The sequence below is a fragment of the Miniopterus natalensis genome, chromosome 2, assembly GCF_054644295.1.
Source record: "Miniopterus natalensis isolate mMinNat1 chromosome 2, mMinNat1.hap1, whole genome shotgun sequence".
Lineage (NCBI taxonomy): Eukaryota > Metazoa > Chordata > Mammalia > Chiroptera > Miniopteridae > Miniopterus > Miniopterus natalensis.
In genome coordinates, this window is record NC_142082.1 from 25,822,625 (window position 1) to 25,843,657 (window position 21,033).

Here is a 21,033-nt window from a genome sequence, read left to right on the forward strand (position 1 = left end):
CCCCTCCTTTCTCATCCTTCCCTGAGTTTCTCACACACCTTCACCATGATTCTTGTACTGTACTATCACGCTCAGTTTTTCTGCCAGTTGCAAAAGATGGAGTGTGGTATGGTATCCTTTACACTCCAGGAAACATTTGTAGTTTGTATGGCATGGTTATGTTATAAACTACATTTCTAAATTAAGAGTTCAGGCTAGGTAATCCGACAACCTGGGTACTGCAAGTTATTTGAACTCTGTGCTGCAGTTTCCCCACCTATAAAATGGAAATAATAAGAGTCATCCCTTATAGAGCTGTTCTAAGGATTAATTAGTAGGTGCTGAAGCACTTAGAACAGAGCTTTGTACAGAGTAGAAGCTATGTGATTTGTTATCAGTTTTACAATCCTTACCATTTCTCTGAATAAAGGCCATCTTTTCTGTGCAGTGTCTGCCTTATTGTGGACATGTATGGGCATATCTAGTATGAGATGTGCAGAAGTTGGAGGACGTCAGAGAGATATGAGGAACAAAGGGGGAAAGTGGTATTAAGGAAGGGGAGAGTTTCAATAGAGAGAGAGTGTCCAAAGCTACACAGATGTTAAGTTATACAAAATAAAGACAAAAAAAGTGACTATAGGGTGTGGTAGCCAAGAGATCACTGACATCTAAGGCTAGCGCAGTTTCCATGTGGTGAAAGAAGAAACTGCTTAGGGTTAGGGTGAAAAGATGGTGAGGAAGCTGGAAAAGAAAAGCAACTTTGTACAGCATCACTTCTGAATGGGAGAATAAATTTCTACATCAACAAAGGAAGAGTCCAAGGTTGGGATTAAGAAAAGGCTTTTGTTCGTGTCAGCTAGGGCTCCTTGGAGGCAGCCGTGGGAAGACTTAAGGCAGGTGGGCAGAGAGGTGAAGAGCGTTAGCAAAGGCTGTGGAAGTCAGTGACTAGGGACAATATTGGGGAGGAGTTCCTAATTTATACCATCCCTGAAAGATGATGTGCGATAAAGACTGAAATTACAGGCCTCAATATATTGAACAAAGCTAGGCCCCTGTGCCCTCCGATGGTCAGCAAGATGGAGGCATGACGGGTGGAGGTGGGGTGTGTGTGTCACAACCTCACTAGCAGTTTCATCAGACCACTAGAGGGAGCCATTCCAGGTCCAACTCCAGCCATCAGAGAGTAACTGAGTCCCTTACAGCAGAAGTGAGCTGTGGGCCGTCACTGGCTCCAGAGGATCCTGAGGTCCAGAACCCAGTTACAGAAATGTGGCTTCACACAGTACTTGTGTGCTTGCCTGCTGCCTCTGCTGGGACACTCACTGCAAGCTGGGGGACGTGCTAGAACTTGTCCCCCCTAACTCGGCCTGCCCCACCCTGTCACCCTCACTAGTAATGAAAACGCTCCAGGCTAAGATGCACCTGGGCCCAGATGTGTGCACTAGTGATTTTGGCTGACATAAAAGACCACAGACAAATGACTACATATGCCATCAAATTAACCAGCAGAAGACACAAGTCAAATGTGTGATTTTAGTCACAGCAGCTCTGTTGACTAGGACACTCACCAGATGGAAGGAAGCATGGAATTCTGAAGTACATAAGTGCGATCCAAAAACAGGAAAATACTTCTGATCATGATCTGGAAATCAGAAAAGAACTTATGTATCTTACTAACAAAATATTCAAGATTAGGCCATTTGAACTATTACTGTGCTAGGTGTCTCAAATCTAACAATAACTGTTTCTTGATTAAAGATGTTTCTCACCAAGACCCTAATGATTTATATTTTCCCCCTCTAACTTTGTTCCCTCTTGATGTTTGTTTTTCATCTCCTTTTTCCAGAAAATACGACTGTAGGGATTTAAAGCATTTAGCCTAAAGGATACCTTGAAATTTGGTCATTTCCTGACTGATGTGGTAAATCTCATTACACTGGGGAGATGCTGTAAGCTTTTTAAACAATTAGTTGTTACATTACAACGAGGCTCTTGGCCAGGGGTATGCACTGGATTCTGCTTTGCAGGCAGAGTGAGGAGGGCACAGGACAACGCATGCTAACACGTACTCTGTAACCCTGCAATTCCCCTATCGTGAAGCTTAACAAGCTGTTGCAGAGGTTTGCTTACACACGTAAGCAAAACCTTCCCAATAGACTTTTATCTATTTCTACCATCTACCGGGTGCCTGGCCCAGAACAGACACATTCATTATCCCCTACTTACTTCATTTAGGAAACAAAAGAATTCAACCTACTTAGGAAAGCTATTGATACTATCTTTCCTTGAACTTACATAATGAACCACCTGGTCACACTAAAAACTCATATACATAAAATAAATCTGCAAAGTCTAAGATTCTGGTTGTCTAGTTATAGTAAAGTTCTGGGATTTAGGCTTGATTATCTGTCATAAACTGGGATTAAAGAAAAACTTAGAGACCCATTCAGGAATTATGAGTACCATGAGCTATCATCTGTCAGGTCGGTGTGAAGGCCAGCCCAATTCTGGAAGAACAGAGTTCACCTTCCCCGGTTTTCTCTACTCTGTAGTCCAACTATGATGGAGCTGGATGTAGCATTTGATCCCAAAGAGAATTCTGAACAGAACTTCCCTATCTCAGCTCATGATATGGACCACCTATTTTAGGTGGGTGAGGGGAGATGAATGAGGCCATGCTTTGATAAAAAAGAAACAAAAAAAGGTGACTGGATTAAAAGAGGGCTACACAAATCTCTCTGTCTAAACGAAACCAGAGGCAGACTAAGACCAAAGAGGAAGTGAGATCAGACTTAAAAAGCAGTACTGAGTGAACCATATATAAAACCAATATTAATAAAAAAGTCAATATGCTTACCATTTGTCTGCAATGATCTTGCCAGCATGTGTTAATCTTCTTTAAAAATAAAACACTATCTAGTGAGTCTGTGCAGACCTGCTAAGGAAAACTTTAGAAATGCTGGGCAATTTATTGCAATTTTAATTTAATTTTAACTTAATTTCAGCTCTCTTCACAGCAGAATACATACATATCAGTTAGTAATCAGAATACTACATGACCAGAAGCTCAGAAACCATAAATGTAGTTTTTCTTATTTCCACATCTCATAACATAGCTGTAATTATCCCTGCCTGCACTCCCGTTTTCCATCTCTTATTGCTCCATTCCAGTTTCCTTTCCTTCTGGTAGCACTCTATTGCTGGATTACTTTCAGAGCCCTGCCAGCTGAAACTAACAACCAAGCCACAGGCTTCATGGGCCTGGGTGACTGAACCAAAGGCCCTACCCCACAAAGGGTAGAACCTGACCTAATCCTGTACCTGAGTTCCTAGAGACGCTGTCCCAGTGGTAAGGAAGCAGGTCAATTATTAATAGCACTGAGGGACTGGCAGCCACAGAAAAATAGTTGAGGTTTAACTTTAACCTCTAGTCTCAATGAAAACTGACAAGAAGTCACATTCATGCACCAAATTAGAAACACCCTCAGCCTGACTCTTGGAATATGTTTTAAAGAAACACTCAAAATGCTGTTTCTAGGGGAAAAACAACCTGAATGTAGGCTCCTAGACCAAACCATGGCTAAGTGCTTTGAGCACTGCCTTCACAGGTTTTTGCAAAGTCTAACAATCATAAATGTCTACACACTGCTTAATGGTTTACAATGCACTTTTCATACTTGTGCTCATTTAATATTCACACAGATGAACAAAACAGCTTGTTAAAGTGGAAAGACAGTTTCCTGGGCTCCAGTCCTGCTCTACCACTTCTTGGCTCTATGACACTGGACAAATGATGAACTTCCCTAGGCCTCAGTCTCTCTATGTGGAGCAAAACACACTCCTCAGAGCTGTTGTGAGGTTTCATATAAAATTCTTAGCATGTAGTGAGGAGAAAAAAACACACCAGCCAGGGTGTGTTTTTCTGATGTAAAATCTGATAGTCATTGGAAATGTTTGGTTGGTGAAGGTCTGACAGAGGGAGAGGTAGCCAACAAAGGGCAGGACACCAGCCAGGACTGTAGGAAGGGGACAGAAGGTGATCAGAAGAGCAGTGGATGGACTGACAGGCACATATGTATCCTTGTCACACCAGTAAGGGTAGCTGACCACAACCACAGTGGTCCCTGCCAAACAGCCTACTTATTTTCTCTTGAGGCTTTGCCAATATATTAAAAATAGTCAGTCTAGCAAGTCTAGTTTGATGGTTAACAAATTATTCTGGAAGAACTCTACTATAATTGCTCAAAATGGACAGTCTGAAAAACAATCAGTCACAAGCACATTTAGACAGGTGCCACCATGGTAGCAACCCAGCAGCTCTGGCACCCAGTGCTGGATATGAGGCACTCGGCCTGTGGTAGATACCCTGGCCAGTCTCCAGAGGCTGTCAGTCACACAGTCTGCAAGGTTGTACAGAGTTAAACCCACACCAGCCAATCTGACACCACTGGTCAGCTCAGGTGCTGCAACTAAGCAAGACACAGCTCTACCTGGTGTAGGGTTTCATTAGAATAGAAAAGTCCAACGTGAAGGGTCCCTTAAACAAAAGATATTTTTCTTTAAAAAGCTGGGTAAAATCAATATACATCTTTAATAATTTTTTTGCTATTTCCCGTGGAAAAAAGAATGAAATGGTAGGCTAATACCACACACTGAGGCATCTACTGAGCTCCAGCCTTCTAAATATCAAAACCAATTCCAGACCCGAAGCTATAACAGTACCCACAAAGCCATATGTGAGTACTCTCAGGATGTAAGACATACAGGCATGCTGAGGGCTTGTCAACAGTTTATTCTTCAGACAGGTTCTCCAACAACTGTCTTATTTTTGTCCACATTTTCTACACCGGTTTATCCTGCTTTTCAAATCGCAGCAAAAAGAGTGACACCTGAGCTGTCCTTGCAGCAGAAGACAGAGCAGGAGATAACAATGATCTCACATCACAGACCAGTAGTGGCTACTTACCACCTGAACCCCTCACCTAAATTAGGTTCCCTTGTTATAATTGTTAAAAAATAACATTATCTTTCTTAATAATTATCCAAGTTCACATTTTACAATACTTAATTACTGCCTCCCTCATTAGTCTACAAAGCCCATGGCAGCAGGAACTATGTCATGTTCACCTCTGAACCCTAGCACTAACCCAGGGCCACTCATCTATGTGGTCTTGGGCCTTCTGGCTAATGAGGGTACCTGTAACTTGGAGTGCTGTACAAACGTTTGAAGCTTAGTCTAACACCAGCAAGTGCTCCATGCAAGCTAACTGCACACCAGTCCGCTGAATATGGGCAGAGGGTCTTTATAAAGAAGCCCAAAGCCTCTGTCATCAACACAGATTGTAAAGATAGGCTTAGAGGTAATGGTGCAGCTTCATGATTTCCCTAATAGCAAAGACTTCGTTTCCCTGCGCTTCCTTCTGTTCTGAGGAATAGACTGTTTTTGTGTGTGACTGATCACTGATGCCCCAAGCTACTTAACATTTCTGTCACTAACAAAATCTGCACTGCTATAAAGTTGAATCAGGGGAAGGAAAAAGTGACTTCTGCCTATAGTTATTTACAGGTTTAGATTCTGAGGATAGTTTACTATTTTAGAAGAACTCCTCATGAATCATACTTCTTTCTATACTGTGTGATGCCTGGTTCAGCACAGGCTGCTTGCAGTTGAGGTGTGCATGTGTAGGAGTCTTTGTTTTGGAGAAAGGCATATCACAAATAGCAGGTAACTTATTTTGAAAGGGGTAGATAAGCACAGAATTTATCAAACATATTAACAAAGGAATGGATATGGTAACCTAAGAAAATAATAGCAGATGACTTAATGCCACAGGAGTCCTGTATATCTGATCTGTTTAACCTATGAAGGGCTTCCTGAAGTCTCCCTGAATTCTTATGTTGGCCTCAACGGTTGCATACAATCAACATACAGTAGGTACGAATCTTTGAATCTTAGAAAGTAGAGTTACATGAAATACTAGAGTATCTCAAGAGCAAGAGAAATCTGAATATGCTTCACTTAATATCCCTGGTCCAGTGAGAATCCCGGCACCTACAACAGCACTAACACTTGCCACTGTTAGACTGGGATAGGAAACACACCTTCTTCAGCAAGAACAAACTGTAACGGCAGCACTGTCACTCATCACCCACCTCTATCCCTAGTGCACACACTACCTCTGCGCTGCTGCACTCTTGCCTGCCTAGGCAGGCTGGCTATTCTTTCTTTACATCCCAGGAGCTTTTAAAACCCTTACTACATTGTTTCAAAAACATGTTATCTTTATATGTTTCTGTCAATCCCTTTGGAGTTTAAGCTCTAAAGGGCTAAAATCCCATTTCATTCATGTTTATTTTTCCTAGGACCTAGCATTATACCTGGCACATGGTAAATACTTAATAATGTCACCGATTCTCTCAGGTTACAGTCACACCATACTCCTCCAGGTTTCCATGAACACCCTTCAACACTCTGCTTTCTGATGCCTCTTCACTTTCTAGCTGGCTAGAACCTGGTCACCCTTTAAGATGAAATTCAAGTGTTACTTTCCCTGGGAAGCTTTGCCCCAAATGCTTCATGTGTTGCAGTTCCTGTCCCTGGCTCTCATGGTTTAACATTTTCAACTCTGGGTGCTTCACACTAATGAGGCACACATTTAATCTGGTAGACTGTCTTTTTTTTCTTTCTTCTTTTATGAAATAAATGGTAATTTTTATAATCATGGCTTTGTCGCAGCATCAAGCAAATACAGTAATTCCTTTGCATCTATTATAGCATTGTTACTTCCTGGAGGGTAGAAATCAGATATGGTTATCATTTTTCTATTTTCTAGTAGAGTAGTCAAGAAGTATTTGTTAGATGAGCTGATGAACACATTCATGGAGCCCATAGGATAGGATTAACTAGCAGGAGGATAATTTGATCAAGTAATAAAAAGTAGTGTTCAAGTAAGCTGCGACAACTGGATCAGGACAAGGTTACACTAGCTCACTCTTACAAGTTCCTGTCTTAGAGAGAAGGCTTGGGAATCTGCCAATGACTTCCGGCAAGCCTGGGAGTCAGGCTAATCTTCAGATGCCAACATCCTGAACATGGGTTCCCAGCCCCAGACCCGGGATTCCTGAGCTGTGACACCAAGGCTCTGAGTGTGTCTTCAGAGGGTGCCTCTGAGATGTGGTACACACTGGCCAGATTCCAAAAGGCCTAAAGTGTGGTCACCATTAGGACAGAGCTTTGTCAGATAACACTGTAGAGGTGTATTTACAGATGTCAATACAACAAAACAAGAATTGACAACAATGACCCATTTATGGGGAGAACTACAAATATTATCCTAAACTGAGACCTCTCACTCTGGACCTAGACTTCATCATCATGAATAACAAGGGCCTCAATGCCAGGCAACAGAGTGCTGCAAACTGCCAAGGGAGATTTCAATGCTTCAGTTTCTCAATGGGAGAGAAAAAATTCTTTCAGCTAGAAGAAAACTTAGAAACAAGTATACTTCAACTATCTAATTTCACAAATGAAGCAGTAAAGGCCCATAATAGTGCAGTCACAAGCAAACCATCTTCAAAAACTAATGAAGGGTTATGGTAAGAATTAAGGATAGCAGAAGTCAAACTTTAAGACATTTTTCAGAATTTTTCCTAAGTACTTAACCAGACCCAATGAAAGGACACTTTCACATTAATCAGATCAGCAAAGTGATAGAAATTCTACTTAAAGAAAATCTATTATACTGGGTCATATGAAGCAAATGTAAGATTTTTGTTCTGTAAATAAAAGGGGATTTAAAAAGCCATTTTTTAAATATTAAGGATACCCATTAGTTCTTTATCCTACTAATGTTCAGTTTCAAAATATTTAGGTAATGAATAGAAACTTCATGAGACAACAAAAGGATATTCTCTAAACTGAAGAATTTGTGCTTGGACATGATCTTCACAGACCTGGCGGAGCTGCTTGTAAAGCGTTGGGGAAACTTTATGAGAACAGAGATTTTCAACAGCCTAAAAACAAAAGGAATAAATGAATTATTCACTATGATTAACAAATAAGTTCTTTTAAGAAACCTATTTGTATATATAGCTATAATCATAACAGAAGCACTTACGTTAATTATACACAGCTATAATCATTTACATGGAGCAACCCCCCAATATTTATGTAATCTACAAATAAACTATTATGTTTAAGTTTAGGGCAATTACTGCTGGAACACTGGAATCCAGTAACAGTCTGGTAAAAAAGATACTTCATAATAGTTAATATCGAACACAGACTCAATGGCACACCTATGACAGACGCATGATACCTAGGATCCCAGTTGGTGTGCCTGTACCATATTTGAGCATCTCACAATACTCCATATTTTTCCTGCTGCAATCATCTCTAAACCTGCTGCACAACATTCACCCAGGGACTTCAAAACAATTTTGGTCCCTACAGCTTTGTTTCTAGATGTTCTGATTCATTAGTCTGAGGTTGGGGCCACAGGAATGTGTGTGAGTTTACTGTGATTATAATGTGAAACTAGTGTAGGAAATTACTGCTCCAGACCCTCTGTGACTACCTTCCAAACAGGAATTCACATTCCTTTCACCTTTACTGTGAAATGATTCTGTTTATAATGAGCTGAAGGAAAACAAGTTCCAAATGCCTGGGTGACACAGGCCAGACTAAATTGCTTCCTACTTATTTTTCTGCACATGAGGTACACAATTTCTCTAAGTTTGCCTTAAATTAATGAGGAAACAAGTTTTTGAGACAGAAATCTTTTTCTTAAAATATTGTTATCTACATCAAAGAAATGTTTGTGTATTTCCATTAGTTCCAATAAAAATTAACTTTAGACTATCATGTACAAAACCAGCATCTTATCCAAGCCAAATATGAAATATTATTACCAGAAATGTAGTTTTTCTGACTAATTCTGAAGCATTTAAAAGAATATGGAGGATACAGACTACAAACACTTTAGAATCTGAATTTAATTCAGTAATATATTGCTGAGGGAAAAAAGTAACTTAAAATTTTAAAGATATTCAGTCACAATACTTAATATCAGAACTGCCACATATTAACCTAAATTAGGTAAATATAGTAATTACTACCATATAAAACACATGCATATTTACAAGGGTCAAAAGAGAATGTGGGCCCTGACCAGTGTGGCTCATTTGGTTGGACGTTTGTCCTGTAAACTGAAAGATGCTCGTTCGACTCCTGGTCAGGGCAATGCCCAGGTTGCCAGCTTGATCCTCAGTAGGCGGCTTGCAGGAGGCAGCTGATCAATATTTGGGTCTCACATCAATGTTTCTCTCTCTCTCTCTCTTCCTCTAACAAGCAATACAAAAATCTTAAAAAAAAGAGAATGTGGAATGACGACAATAATTTAAAATTTATAAATTCTAGCAAGTTTTCCTTAAGTATAACAAAACACACATAACCTTTCCCCTACATTTTGTCTTCTACAGGAAGAAGGGATTCCTATCTGCATTTTGTTTTCACATCCTCTGTATTTTTTCTCAAAGTCTTCAATTCCATCACTTTGTAGACATGTCTTTATATTTTCTCTCTTAAAAAATCTAGGATAAGCCTCCTCTGGTTAAAGCTGGCTTATGGCACACTGCCACTAGTAAAGCGATCCTACAAAAAAGCACTTTGCAGCAAGCCAGCCCAAATATGTCCATAAATTTCCCTACCTGGTTAGCCTAGATCTAACCTGTTTTAAGAGACAGGGAGAGATCTAGAGACATGTTTGTTGTGGGAACACTGCACCAACCCTGGGGAATGACATTTCATGGACAAGCTAAATTAGCATTCAAGAGAAAGGCTCCTGGCTTTGGGTTCAAGATGGTGGAGCAGGAAGATCCTGAGCTCACTTCCTCTCACTGACACCAAAACTACAACTACATGTAGAACAGCTTATCTCTGAGAATGACCTGAAGACTAACAGAACGGATTTTTCTACAACTACAGATACAAAGAAAAAGCCACACCAAGACATGTAGGAAGGGCAAGGACTCAGTCTAGCCAGGATCCACCCTATCCACCACTCCCTGTGCAGTGACCCACAAGTGGGAGGGACATCACAGCTTCAGACGTTCTCCGCCCTCCCTAAAGAGTGAGGGGTCCAAGCCCCAGCCTGGGGGACCTGCTCCAGGAAAAGGAGCCCTCATAACATCTGGATTTGAAAACCAGTGGGGCTTATACCTGGGGGAGCCAAAGGGGTGCAGGAAACCAAGGCTGTGCTCTTTCCAAGTCGCAGCACAGAGAGAGCAGTTTGAAAAGCACACGGGCCATACATGAAGGTGATAGGCTAATTTTAGGGCATGTGCTGGAGGAACAAGGATCTGTTGAAAGTTTCTCCAGGGTCAGAACTAATGGTGGGTGTCATTTTTTTCACTCTTTCTTTACCCTCTTTTCACTTAGCTTTGTCTGACGCTGGCAGGCTCCATTTTTGATACTCTCCATTAACCTTACAAACACTGTTGACCCCACACTGGTGTTTCCCTGAGGACCCAAGGTTGGCACCCCTCCAAAGAAGCTCCTGCCCTGCTACACCTAGTGGAAAGCCTCAGTTGGCACCAGCACACAGCAGTGTGTCTCCAACTGTTGAGGATGGGTCTTGCAGCCAGCCACACTGAAGGCCTGGCCTGAACACCAGCACTCCTGCAACAGTAGCGGCCAAGCCCCACAGTCACCCAGGCCAGGGATCAGCCTCACCTGCCAGCGTTCAGGGCAGCCATGGGCTAACCACAATAGGAGGCCACACTAATCCACACAGGGAACACCTCTGGAGCATTTGGCTCTGGCAATAAGGGGGGATTCTACCATTGGGCCCTACAGGGCACCTTTTTTTAAAAATCCTCACCCAAGGATATGCTATTTTTCAAAATTGATTTTAGAGATAGATTAAGAGACAGAGAGAGAGAATCACTGATGTGAGAAAGAAACATCACTAGGTTGCTTCCCATACATGCTCCAACTGGGGATCGAATTCATAACCTAGGTATGTACCCTGACCGGGAATTGAACCTGCAACCTTTTGGTGCATAATTTCGCTGACATAAATAAATATTACATATCTACAACTATAGTCTGTATGTTTAAATCCAAGAGTCACTGCTCATACACAATGTTTATTGAATGATTAGCACATGATCATACCACATCACACGCGCAGTAATTAGTTCTGTTGTCATGTGGCAGTTTTAAAGCGTGCTGGCCAATGTTCCAACGTGAGCTAAGCTACATCCCTACTGTGTGCACTTGTTTACTCACGGTGACTGGTGAATGCACACATTTACTAGACCTATTCAGTATAAATTTAAAATTACAGTAATACGTATAGAAAACTTTTCTGTGAAATTAAACTTTTCATACATTCTTAATTTTAATTACACAAGCATGTCTAGATTAAGTAAAACAGGTAAAGCAACTAGTTTGTCAATTTTTTAACATACGCATTTGGAAAACCTACTTTATTATGTAATGAACTTTTGACTTTAACAGACACTCCCTTGTCAGAATTAGTTCATTATATTAAGGTTTTACTGTAATGTGTTCCAAAAAAACACACCACAAAAATCCCAGAAAAAGAACTAAATAAAACAGAGTTAAGCTGTTTACTAAAGGGTTCAAAGTAATAGTGATTAGGTGCTCATCAAACTCTGCAAACGAGTAAATAAAGTCAGTGAGAACTTCAACAGAGATAAAAATTGTAAGAAGAGCCATAAGAACTGAAGAATATTACAACTGAAGTGAAAAATACACTAGAGGAAATAAAAAACAGATCAGATACTACAGAAAATTGGATCAGCAGTCAGGAAGACAGGATAGTGGAAATCAGCCACCCGAATGGAAGATCAAAAAGGAAAAAGAATGCGAACAGTGTAAAGGACCTCTGGGACAACATCAAGCATACTAACATTCACATCAAAGGAGAAAAGAGAGAAAGAGAGAAAGAGAGAAAAAGGGGCAGAAAAACTATTTGAAGAAATAATGGCTAGAAACTTTCCTAACCTGGCAAAGGAAACAAACATCCAAATCCAGGAAGCACTGAGAGTCCCAAACAATATGAATGCAGAGACCCACACCAGGACACAGCATCATTAAGATGCTAAAAGTTAAAGATAAAGAGAGAATCTTAAAAGCAGCAAGAGAAAAACAACTAGTTTCATACAAGGGAGATCCCATAAAACTAAAAGCTAATTTTTCAACAGAAACTTTGTAAGCCAGAAAGGACTGGAACAATATATTCAACCTGATGAAAGGGAAAAACCTACAACCAAGAATACCCTACCTGGCAAGGTTATCATTCAGCATTGAAGTAGAGAGAGTTTCTCAGACAAGCAAAAGCTAAAGGACTGCATCACCACTAAACCAGTACTACAAGGAATGTTAAAGGAAAATCTTTAAGTGTAAAACAAAAGGCCAAAACTAGAAATAAGAAAATACATTAAAGAAAAATCTCACTAGAGTAAAGGGAAACAAAGCTAGTATAAAAACAATTAAAATGGCAAAAAGTATAAGCTTATCAATAACTTAAATGTAAATAGACTAAGCGCTCCATTCAAAAGACATAGGGTGGCTGAATGGATTAAAAAAAACCACAAGATCCTTACATATGCTCCCTACATGAGACTTATTTCAGATTGAAAGACACACACAAACTGAAAGTAAAGGTATGAAAAAAGATATTTAATAAAAATAGAAACAGAAAAGAAACAAAACTAGAATAGCAATACTTATACAAGACAAAATTGATTTTATAACAAAAGCTGCAATAAGAGATAAAGAAGGACCCAGCAATTTCACTTCTAAGCACTTATCTGAAAACAAAACACTAATTCGAAAAGATATATGCACCCCTATGTTCACTGCAGTATTATTTACAATAGCCATGATATGGAAGCAACCTAGGTATCCACTGATAGATAAATGGATAAAGAAGTGAGAGCCCTGGCCAGTGTTGCTCAGTGGTTAGTGTTGGCTTGTGCACCTAAGAGTTTCGGGTTCAATTTCCAGTCAAGGGCGCTTACCTGGGTTGCAGGTTCCATCCCCAGGCCCAATCAGAGTGTGTGGGAGGCAACCAATCAATGTGTCTCTCTCAGATTGATGCTTGATGCTTCTTTCTCCCCACCCCTCCACTCTTTCTAAAAACCAATGGAAATGAGATACGCAGATAAACACACACACAACACACACACACACACACACACACACACACACACACACACACACACACACAGAGGAATATAACTCAGCCATGAAAAAAGAATGAAATCTTGTTTGCAACTACATTCTTATTTGTGACATCATGGATGGATCTAGAGGGTATTATGCTAAGTGAAATAAATCAGAGAAAGACAAATATTGTATCATTCCCTTATATGTGTAATCTAAAAAAAAATAAAAGTTGCTAGAGGGTTGGGTGGTGGGGGATGGGCAAAAAGGTAAAGGGGATTACGAGGGACAAACTTGTAAGTCACAGGGATGTAAAGTAAAGAATAGGGAATACAGTCAATAATGTCACAATAACTTTGTATGGTGACAGATGGTTATGAGACTTATTGAGGTGATCACTTGTAAGGTATATAAATGTCAAATCACTATATTGTATACCTGAAACAATATAATATTGTATGTCAACTATACTGTAATTAAAAAGAACTTTATATTCCAGAATGAAAATTGAAAGAAAAAAAAAAAGAAAAAAAAAGGACAGGTAAAACAACGATGTTATCTTTAATCACTGCAATAGAATGTGATGCATATGGGAAAGGCGGGGGGAGGCACACATTTGAAGAGGTTGTATGAGCCAAAGGAAAGACTATTAGAACAAGAATATCTTAGCCTCTAGCGGTAACATCTTGGAAAGGGCATTTAAATTCTCTACACGTAAATTTCTACCAGCTTGCAACTATATTCTTACTTGAATCTTACATAAATACTGTAAATTTTGGTTAAAAGTTTACATTTTAAGTCTTTTTACAAGTATATTGACTTGTAAGCACTAATGGAAGCCTTTCATAATTTTATAAACCTCATTAACACATTTTAGTTATGAAAAGAAAATGACAGGTTTGAGACATACACTATCTTAATACATATTAATTAATTTCTCCCTTGTTTGGATTTAACCCTCAATAACAAGATATAACAGCAAAAAAACAAACAAAAAAACCAGGATAACCTCATGACAAAGGCTGTTGCTACAGTAACTGATCATTAGAAAATCCCACAAACACAATTATTACAAAATAAGTTTTTAGTATTATATATGAAGAAAATGTACTTGTTTGGTAAAAATTAGGATAAGCTTAGTGGTACATGTCCTTCACAGAACAATACCTTATTAGAACCATTTTCCGAATGCTCTAATTCCTGAATCAGGAGTCAATGTCCTCAAAACAATCTTTTCCAGTTGTGACATGTTGTCATTGTTGAATTTTATAACCAACTCTTACTTGTATGTCTCATTTGGCACGTACTGTCTATTTACCATGAAGCACCTGAGATTTATTTTGTTTTAAAACTGAGAATCTGGAGACCTCTTAAAACAACGAGATAAACCCTGAGGTGACCCAGGTTTGCTGTGGGTGCCGTCATTTCTCCATGTCTTTTGCTGAGTCACCGCTGGTGTCTTCATGTTACAGGCACCTTATTACCTTAGAAGACAGAGGGCGGGCGGTCCTGCTCTCTACCCACTGGCAGGGATCCTGGCAGACTTTTCTGTACTGTTATAGGAGCAGTACAACACAGGAGTCCCCTTCCCAAAACAAGTTTTGGCAATTTAGTCACATTTTGAGGTTTAGAAATGCTTTCTCTAGGTGTAGAGAGTACTGAATCAGACCTGTACTATGTGCTTCAAATAAGGGTGCTGTTGCTGATCATATTTTTAAGTCATCACAAAGAAAATGAATTTAACCCAATAATTGGAAGCAAGGAAGCAGCAGCACTTGGATTCTACTGATATTAGGATAAGGATGTTTTTCTTGTATCAAATTAACCAAGTGGGAAAACTGTGCTTGTCTGGTTTTCCATCACCGGTGCTCTCTAATCAGTAGGTCTGTCATGCCACCGCACTGAGTTCTTCAGATGGTTGTCTATATTAGGACAGACAAGTGTATTAAAGCAAAACAGACAAGCACATCAGTATCAATTGCTTGTCTATTTGTAGTGTCAAACTCTAACTCCCAAGTGTACTCATCACTGCCAAAACAAATGCTTCCCTCTGGGGTAAAAAGAACTATGAAATTAGGGTGTACCAATTCTGGAAGATTGTCTGTTTTATGTAAAGATTTTTAGGGCTATAAAGTTGAGACAAGAGAGAAAAAGGAGTGAAATATATCACAGATAAAGAGAAAGTATAAAGAGAAAAAGCAGGCAAGTACTAAGAGTAATTTATGTCGAGGAAGGGGAAAAGTGAAAAACACCTGCCCCTCGAAAACCACAACCCTGGTCCACTATCATAAAGAAAGATATACTGGCTGGGGCACAAGGCAAAACCCACACTCTTCATTTCACAGCTAAAAGACCAGCACAGTGTTGTTCTTACAGAAATGAGAAGTTCACAACTGAACGATTTCTCTCCACAGCAATGGTTCCTTGTTAAGAGATAAACAGTTGTGAAGATGGACCCTACCCAAAAGCAGGCCTATTTAAATAGTTACCAGCTTACCACAAGAGGAGAAGGTGCTAAAGAGCTCTACCTCTCCAGGTTCCTACCTCTAAGAAATGAGTAAACAATGTAAAAACTAAATTAGGACTGAAATCTGAGTGAGGGGATAAATCATAAGAGGAAGGTTTCCTAGGACAAGAGCTTTGAGGAAAACCAGGAACAGTCTATTGGTTGTATCTACCAACACTGACTGCACAGTAGATTCTCAGTCCCAAATGTTAAAAGTAAACAAATGACTAATTTTACTGAGTGATGAAAGTTGTTGAATTATGAAATCCTTTTTATTAGGCCTGATCCTCTCTTTTTTTCCTCCAAATTCATTGATTTTACTTATGTTTTAGATTCCTTTTCAACGCGTTACTTTCTCAAATTGTCCATCAAATAAAGTGTCTATCTGTCTACCATTTTCAAGGTTGGGCTTTTTCACTTTTTCTAATCAATTTTAGCAATCCTATTAATACATTCAATACCTAACTCTACTTCATTCTCCTTCACTAACTTATCAACAAGTAGGAGGATTTTGTAGAGATATCACTCTGTGACTAAGGTAAACAGCATGGCTTTTTCATAACTGCCAGCCCTCTGTAATTGGTCTGTTTTTGTGCATCAAAACTAGTCTGAAATCAACATTTACCCTTCCTCTGAAACCCTTCTTAAAAATGTAATCTTCAGTTTTCTGTTGTCTCATTAAGCTGACAGGTAGAACTAAAACATACAGACATAAGACACACAAATATACTTTCTTTAATAAGTAGTGATTACAAATATTTACAAATATTTACAAAGGTCTGTGCATTTAAAATATTCTCCTCCTCGAATTACAGAAGGAAAATTACTACGGGTGTTGTGTGTGTTTAAGACTTTGTCATCATCATACTTTGAATCTCCTTTTTTACCAGACAAGAACAAAATAACAAATAAACAATAGGCAGCCTGCAGCAGACGCACTGTAATTATTTCTCCTCCTAGGTAGGCCTCCTAAAGTGTCTGCATGGAATAGAGGATGCCCTGACAGGCAGATGTGAGACCTTGGCAGGGAGATACTAGACCTCACTTTGAGGAAACTGATCAACATCAAAACATAAGAGGTTCTCCTAAAACTTCCTTTAAAAAAAAAAAAAAATTGGTGAGAATTGTTACTTTCACATAAGAGTCTCTGACAAAGTATATACCACACCACCTCAGCAAAAACTTAAGACTTTATTTTGAAACACCAGAGCAAATGCACTTTCTGACTATCAGAGATCAGGATAATGTGAGTGGTCAGTAATCTCACAATGGCATCACTTACTGTTTCTGTCCCATTTGCTTCCATAAGATCTGAGCAGCTCACTCTGTAGAGATGTACTTTGACACCTGGTACTTCTCTGTGAGTGACCTGCCTGTACACATGCCCTCCATAAACTGATCAACTGATCCCCACAATATCCCCTCCTGAGATATTCCCTCGAATGTGTGATCCACTTTGGGGTAAGCATCCCCAGACCTCAGGGTCTCCAGCCACACACATGGACATCCAGGGCATCTGGAAACACTATTTATGATATCAATGGTGACCATGATGAAACATATCACTGGGTAACAGGTATGGCAAAGTCACTGTACTAGGAAAGTTGATGGGCAAGTGCTACCAGACAATCAGATCTCCAGGAAAAGAGGAATAATAAGCCCTAGCTCTAAGATATAAATTTTTATTAAATTAAAAACCACTGAGAATTTAGGTACTGGTGAGATTCTTACTTCTGGTAAAGATGAAGTAAAGAAACTAGACTAACTCTTCTGCCTGAAATAACCAAAAAATAAAACAAAAAACCCGCACAAAATATATGAAACATGTTTTCAAAGTGGTGAACATTGGGCTCTGAAAGGAAGTGATCTCTGGAAGACAGGAAACAAACTAGCCCAACTGCTTTGGCTTCCTGCATCCAGAGTTTCCAGGCTGCAGACCAGGTGACACTGGAGCCTGCAAGATGAAGCTCAGAGGAGACAGAAGCAGCCAGAGTGGAGCTTGAACATGTGCAAGGAGACCTCAAAGGTCCCCCTAGAGTATTTAGTGAGCAATGACAAGCACAAATGTGTGAGGAAACTACTGAGGCCAGGGGGAAAAAACCCACCAAAAAAGTTTAACCATAGTATCTGGTGCTCACACAGGACCTGGAATAGCACCTTCCCACTAGCCAGATTAGAAAAACATAGGACACTGGGTATATTCAGGAAGGTTTTGCTTCAGTAGTAGGGGCAATTAGCCCTGGACAAAACACTGCTCTAGTCTTGCCTAACAAATCTTAAGAGCAAGACTTTAAAAGATCAAACTGTTTCCAAATAATTTAACTAGGTCTGGGACAAAGCTCAAGAACATGTATAGGAATACAAAAATATGAGTCAAAATTCACAATGTCTGATACCCAATAAAAGATGGTCAGACATGCAAAGAAGGAAAATACAATCCTTAATGAGGAGAAAATCAGTCCATCAAAAGCAACCAGAACTGATAGAGATGATAGAATTGGTGGGCAAGGACTATAAAACAGCTATTATATGCCCAAAAGTTAAGTAGAGACAGAGAAAATATAACAGAGATTCAAAATGAACATCTAAAGAGGAAAACAACTCATGAGATGAAAATTACACTAGGTGGTATTAATGGCAGATTAGATACTGCAGAAGCTTAGTGAACATGAAGAAATGGATAATCTGAATAGTTCTATATCTATTAAAGAAATTTGTAAAGTCTTTCCACAAAGAAAGCCAAGATGGCTTCATTGGGAAATTCTCTCAAACATTTAAGGAAGAAATAATACCAATTCTATAAAATTCTTCTGGAAAATGAAAAGGAGGGACTATTTATCAGGCCAGCATTACTCTGACACCAAAACCAGACAAAGACATTACAAGAATAGAAACAACACACCAATATCCTTTGTTATCACAGATGCAAAAATTACCAAAACATTAGCAAATGCATGAAAAAGATAATACCTTGTGACCAAGTGGGATTTATCCCAGGAACACAAGATTGGTTTAATATTTGAAAAATCAATAATGTAATAAACTAAAAACAAAAATTATACGATCACCTCAATAGTCGCAGAATGTCAATATCCAACATGTATTTCTGATAAAAATGCTGAGCAAAACAGGACTAGAAAGAAATTTCTTCAACCTGATAATGGCTGTTTTTTAAAAAAATTTATCTTTATTGATTTCAGAGAGAGGGAGGGAGGGAGAGAGAAACATCAATGATGAGAGAGAGTCACTGATTGGCTGCTGCCTGCGTAGCCCGACTGGGGACTGAGCCCACAACCCGGGCACGTGCCCTGACTGGGAATAGAACCGTGATCTCCTGGATCTTAGGTTGATGCTCAACTGCTGAGCCACGCCTGGCCAGGCATGGCTATTTTTAAAAACCCACAGCTAACATACTCAATGATGTAAGACTGAATGCTTTCCTCCTAAGATCAAGAACAAGACAGGGATGGCTGCTTTTTCCAATTCTCTTAACCATACTGGAGGTTCTAAATGGTGCAGTGAGGAAAGAAAGGAAATAAAAGGCATGTAGATCAGGAAGAAGTAAACTACCTCTATTTACAGATAACATGATTGCCTATGTAAAAAATCTGATGGGATCTACAAAAAGCTACTAGACATAAGTGAGGTTAGCAAGATAGAAGTATACAAGACCAATATATAAAAATCATTTGTATTTCTACATACTAGCAAGAACCAGAAATTGACATCATGTCACCATTTATAATACATCAAATACATAAAATAAAGGATAAATTTCACAAAAGATGTACAAGACCTGTACACTGGACCTAGAAAACATTACTGAGAGAAATTAAGGAAGACCTAAATAAACAGAGAACTGTCCGTTGCGACCAATCAGCAGACTCCATATTGTCAAGACATCAGAATCAATTCTCCCCATACTTATCTATAAGTTAACATCTTCACAATCAAAATTCTAGAAGACTTTTTTTTGTAGAAATTGAAGAAAAGATTCTAAAATTCATATGGAAATACAAGAGACCTGGAATAGCCAAAACAACTGGAAAAAGGATGAAGTTGGAGGGCCAACCCCAACGCTGAGACTCATTACACCCACACATATTTGGACAATGACGTCTGACAAAGGAGCAGACAGTTCAATGGGGGAAAGGATAGACTCTTCAACAAATGGCACCAGAGCAAATGGACATCTACAGGGAAGACACTGAACTTAGATTTATACCTCACAACATATACAAAAACTCACCCAAAAGAGATTATAGACCTAAATGTAAAACCTAAAATCCTAAAATGTCTAGAAGGAAATACAAAAGAAAAGCTTTCTGATCTTAGATTAGGCAAAGATTTCTCAGGTAAATACTAAAAGCACAATCCATAAAAGACCAAACTGATACAAAGATTTCTTCAAAATTTAAAACTTGTTTTCTGAAAGACATAATTGAAAAAAATCAAAGGACAAGCTATGGGGGAGGTAGTAAAGGGTGTCAAACATATAGTAACAGGAGGATATTTGATTTTGAGTGGTAAACATGACAATGCAAAGTACAGATGATGTATTATAGAATTGTACAAAAAAAAGAAAAAAAGACAAGCTGCAGACTGGGAGAAAATACTATTTGCAAGGCAAATATCTGGGTACAGGACTTGTACCCAGAATACAAAATAAACTCAAATAGAATATGTAACAAATTCATACAAAATAGCCCCATAAAATATGAGCAAAAGATCTGAACATACACTTCATTAAAGAACGTATGTGGAATGGGAATGGGCACCTAAAAAGATGCTTAGTATCATTAGAGAAATACAAATTTAAACCACTATGAAATTCTTCTACATACCCACTAGAATGCTAAAACTGAAAAGACTGACAATACCAAATGTTGGCAAGGACGTGGAACAACTTGAACTCTCATACACTACTGGTAGATGTGCAAAATGGTGTGTCCATTTTGAAAAACAGGAAATGTCTTATAAAATTAAATATATACTTTCCATATAAATCTGAGAACATACATCTAAATATCTACCCAAGAGGAATGAGAATTTATGTCCGCACAAAAACTTATTTGTTAATGTTCACAACAGCTTTTTTCATAACAACCAAAAACTGGAAACCCAAATGACCATTAGCTGGTGAAAGGGTAATCAACTGTGGTACCCCTACCATGCAGCAACAAAGAAACAATTTACTGCCACACAATATCCATGAATTTCACAAGCACTATCCTAAGTGCAAGAAGCCAGGTATAAAAGATTGCAAAATTCATGGTTCCATTTAGATGAGATTCTAGAAATGGCAAAATATACTGACAGAAAGCAAATCAGTGATTGCCAAGGACTGGGAGTC

The 21,033-nt window shown here is 39.1% G+C and overlaps 1 protein-coding gene across 2 annotated transcripts in view; it reads right to left on the reverse strand.

Annotated features, from left to right (window-relative positions):
• CUL4A (cullin 4A) overlaps positions 1 to 21,033 on the reverse strand; it is a 54,461-nt gene that overhangs the window by 30,951 nt on the left and 2,477 nt on the right. Inside the window, exons 3-5 of one of the 2 annotated variants that reach the window (XM_087814214.1) lie at positions 7,888 to 7,992; positions 2,837 to 2,905; positions 1,548 to 1,621 (exon numbers count right to left, since the gene is read on the reverse strand). In XM_087814214.1, coding sequence (XP_087670340.1) covers positions 1,548 to 1,621; positions 2,837 to 2,905; positions 7,888 to 7,992 — 248 coding nt within the window. Of the gene's footprint in view, positions 1 to 1,547; positions 1,622 to 2,836; positions 2,906 to 7,805; positions 7,993 to 21,033 lie in introns of those variants that run through there. The other variant, XM_016212877.2, reaches the window with a different exon arrangement.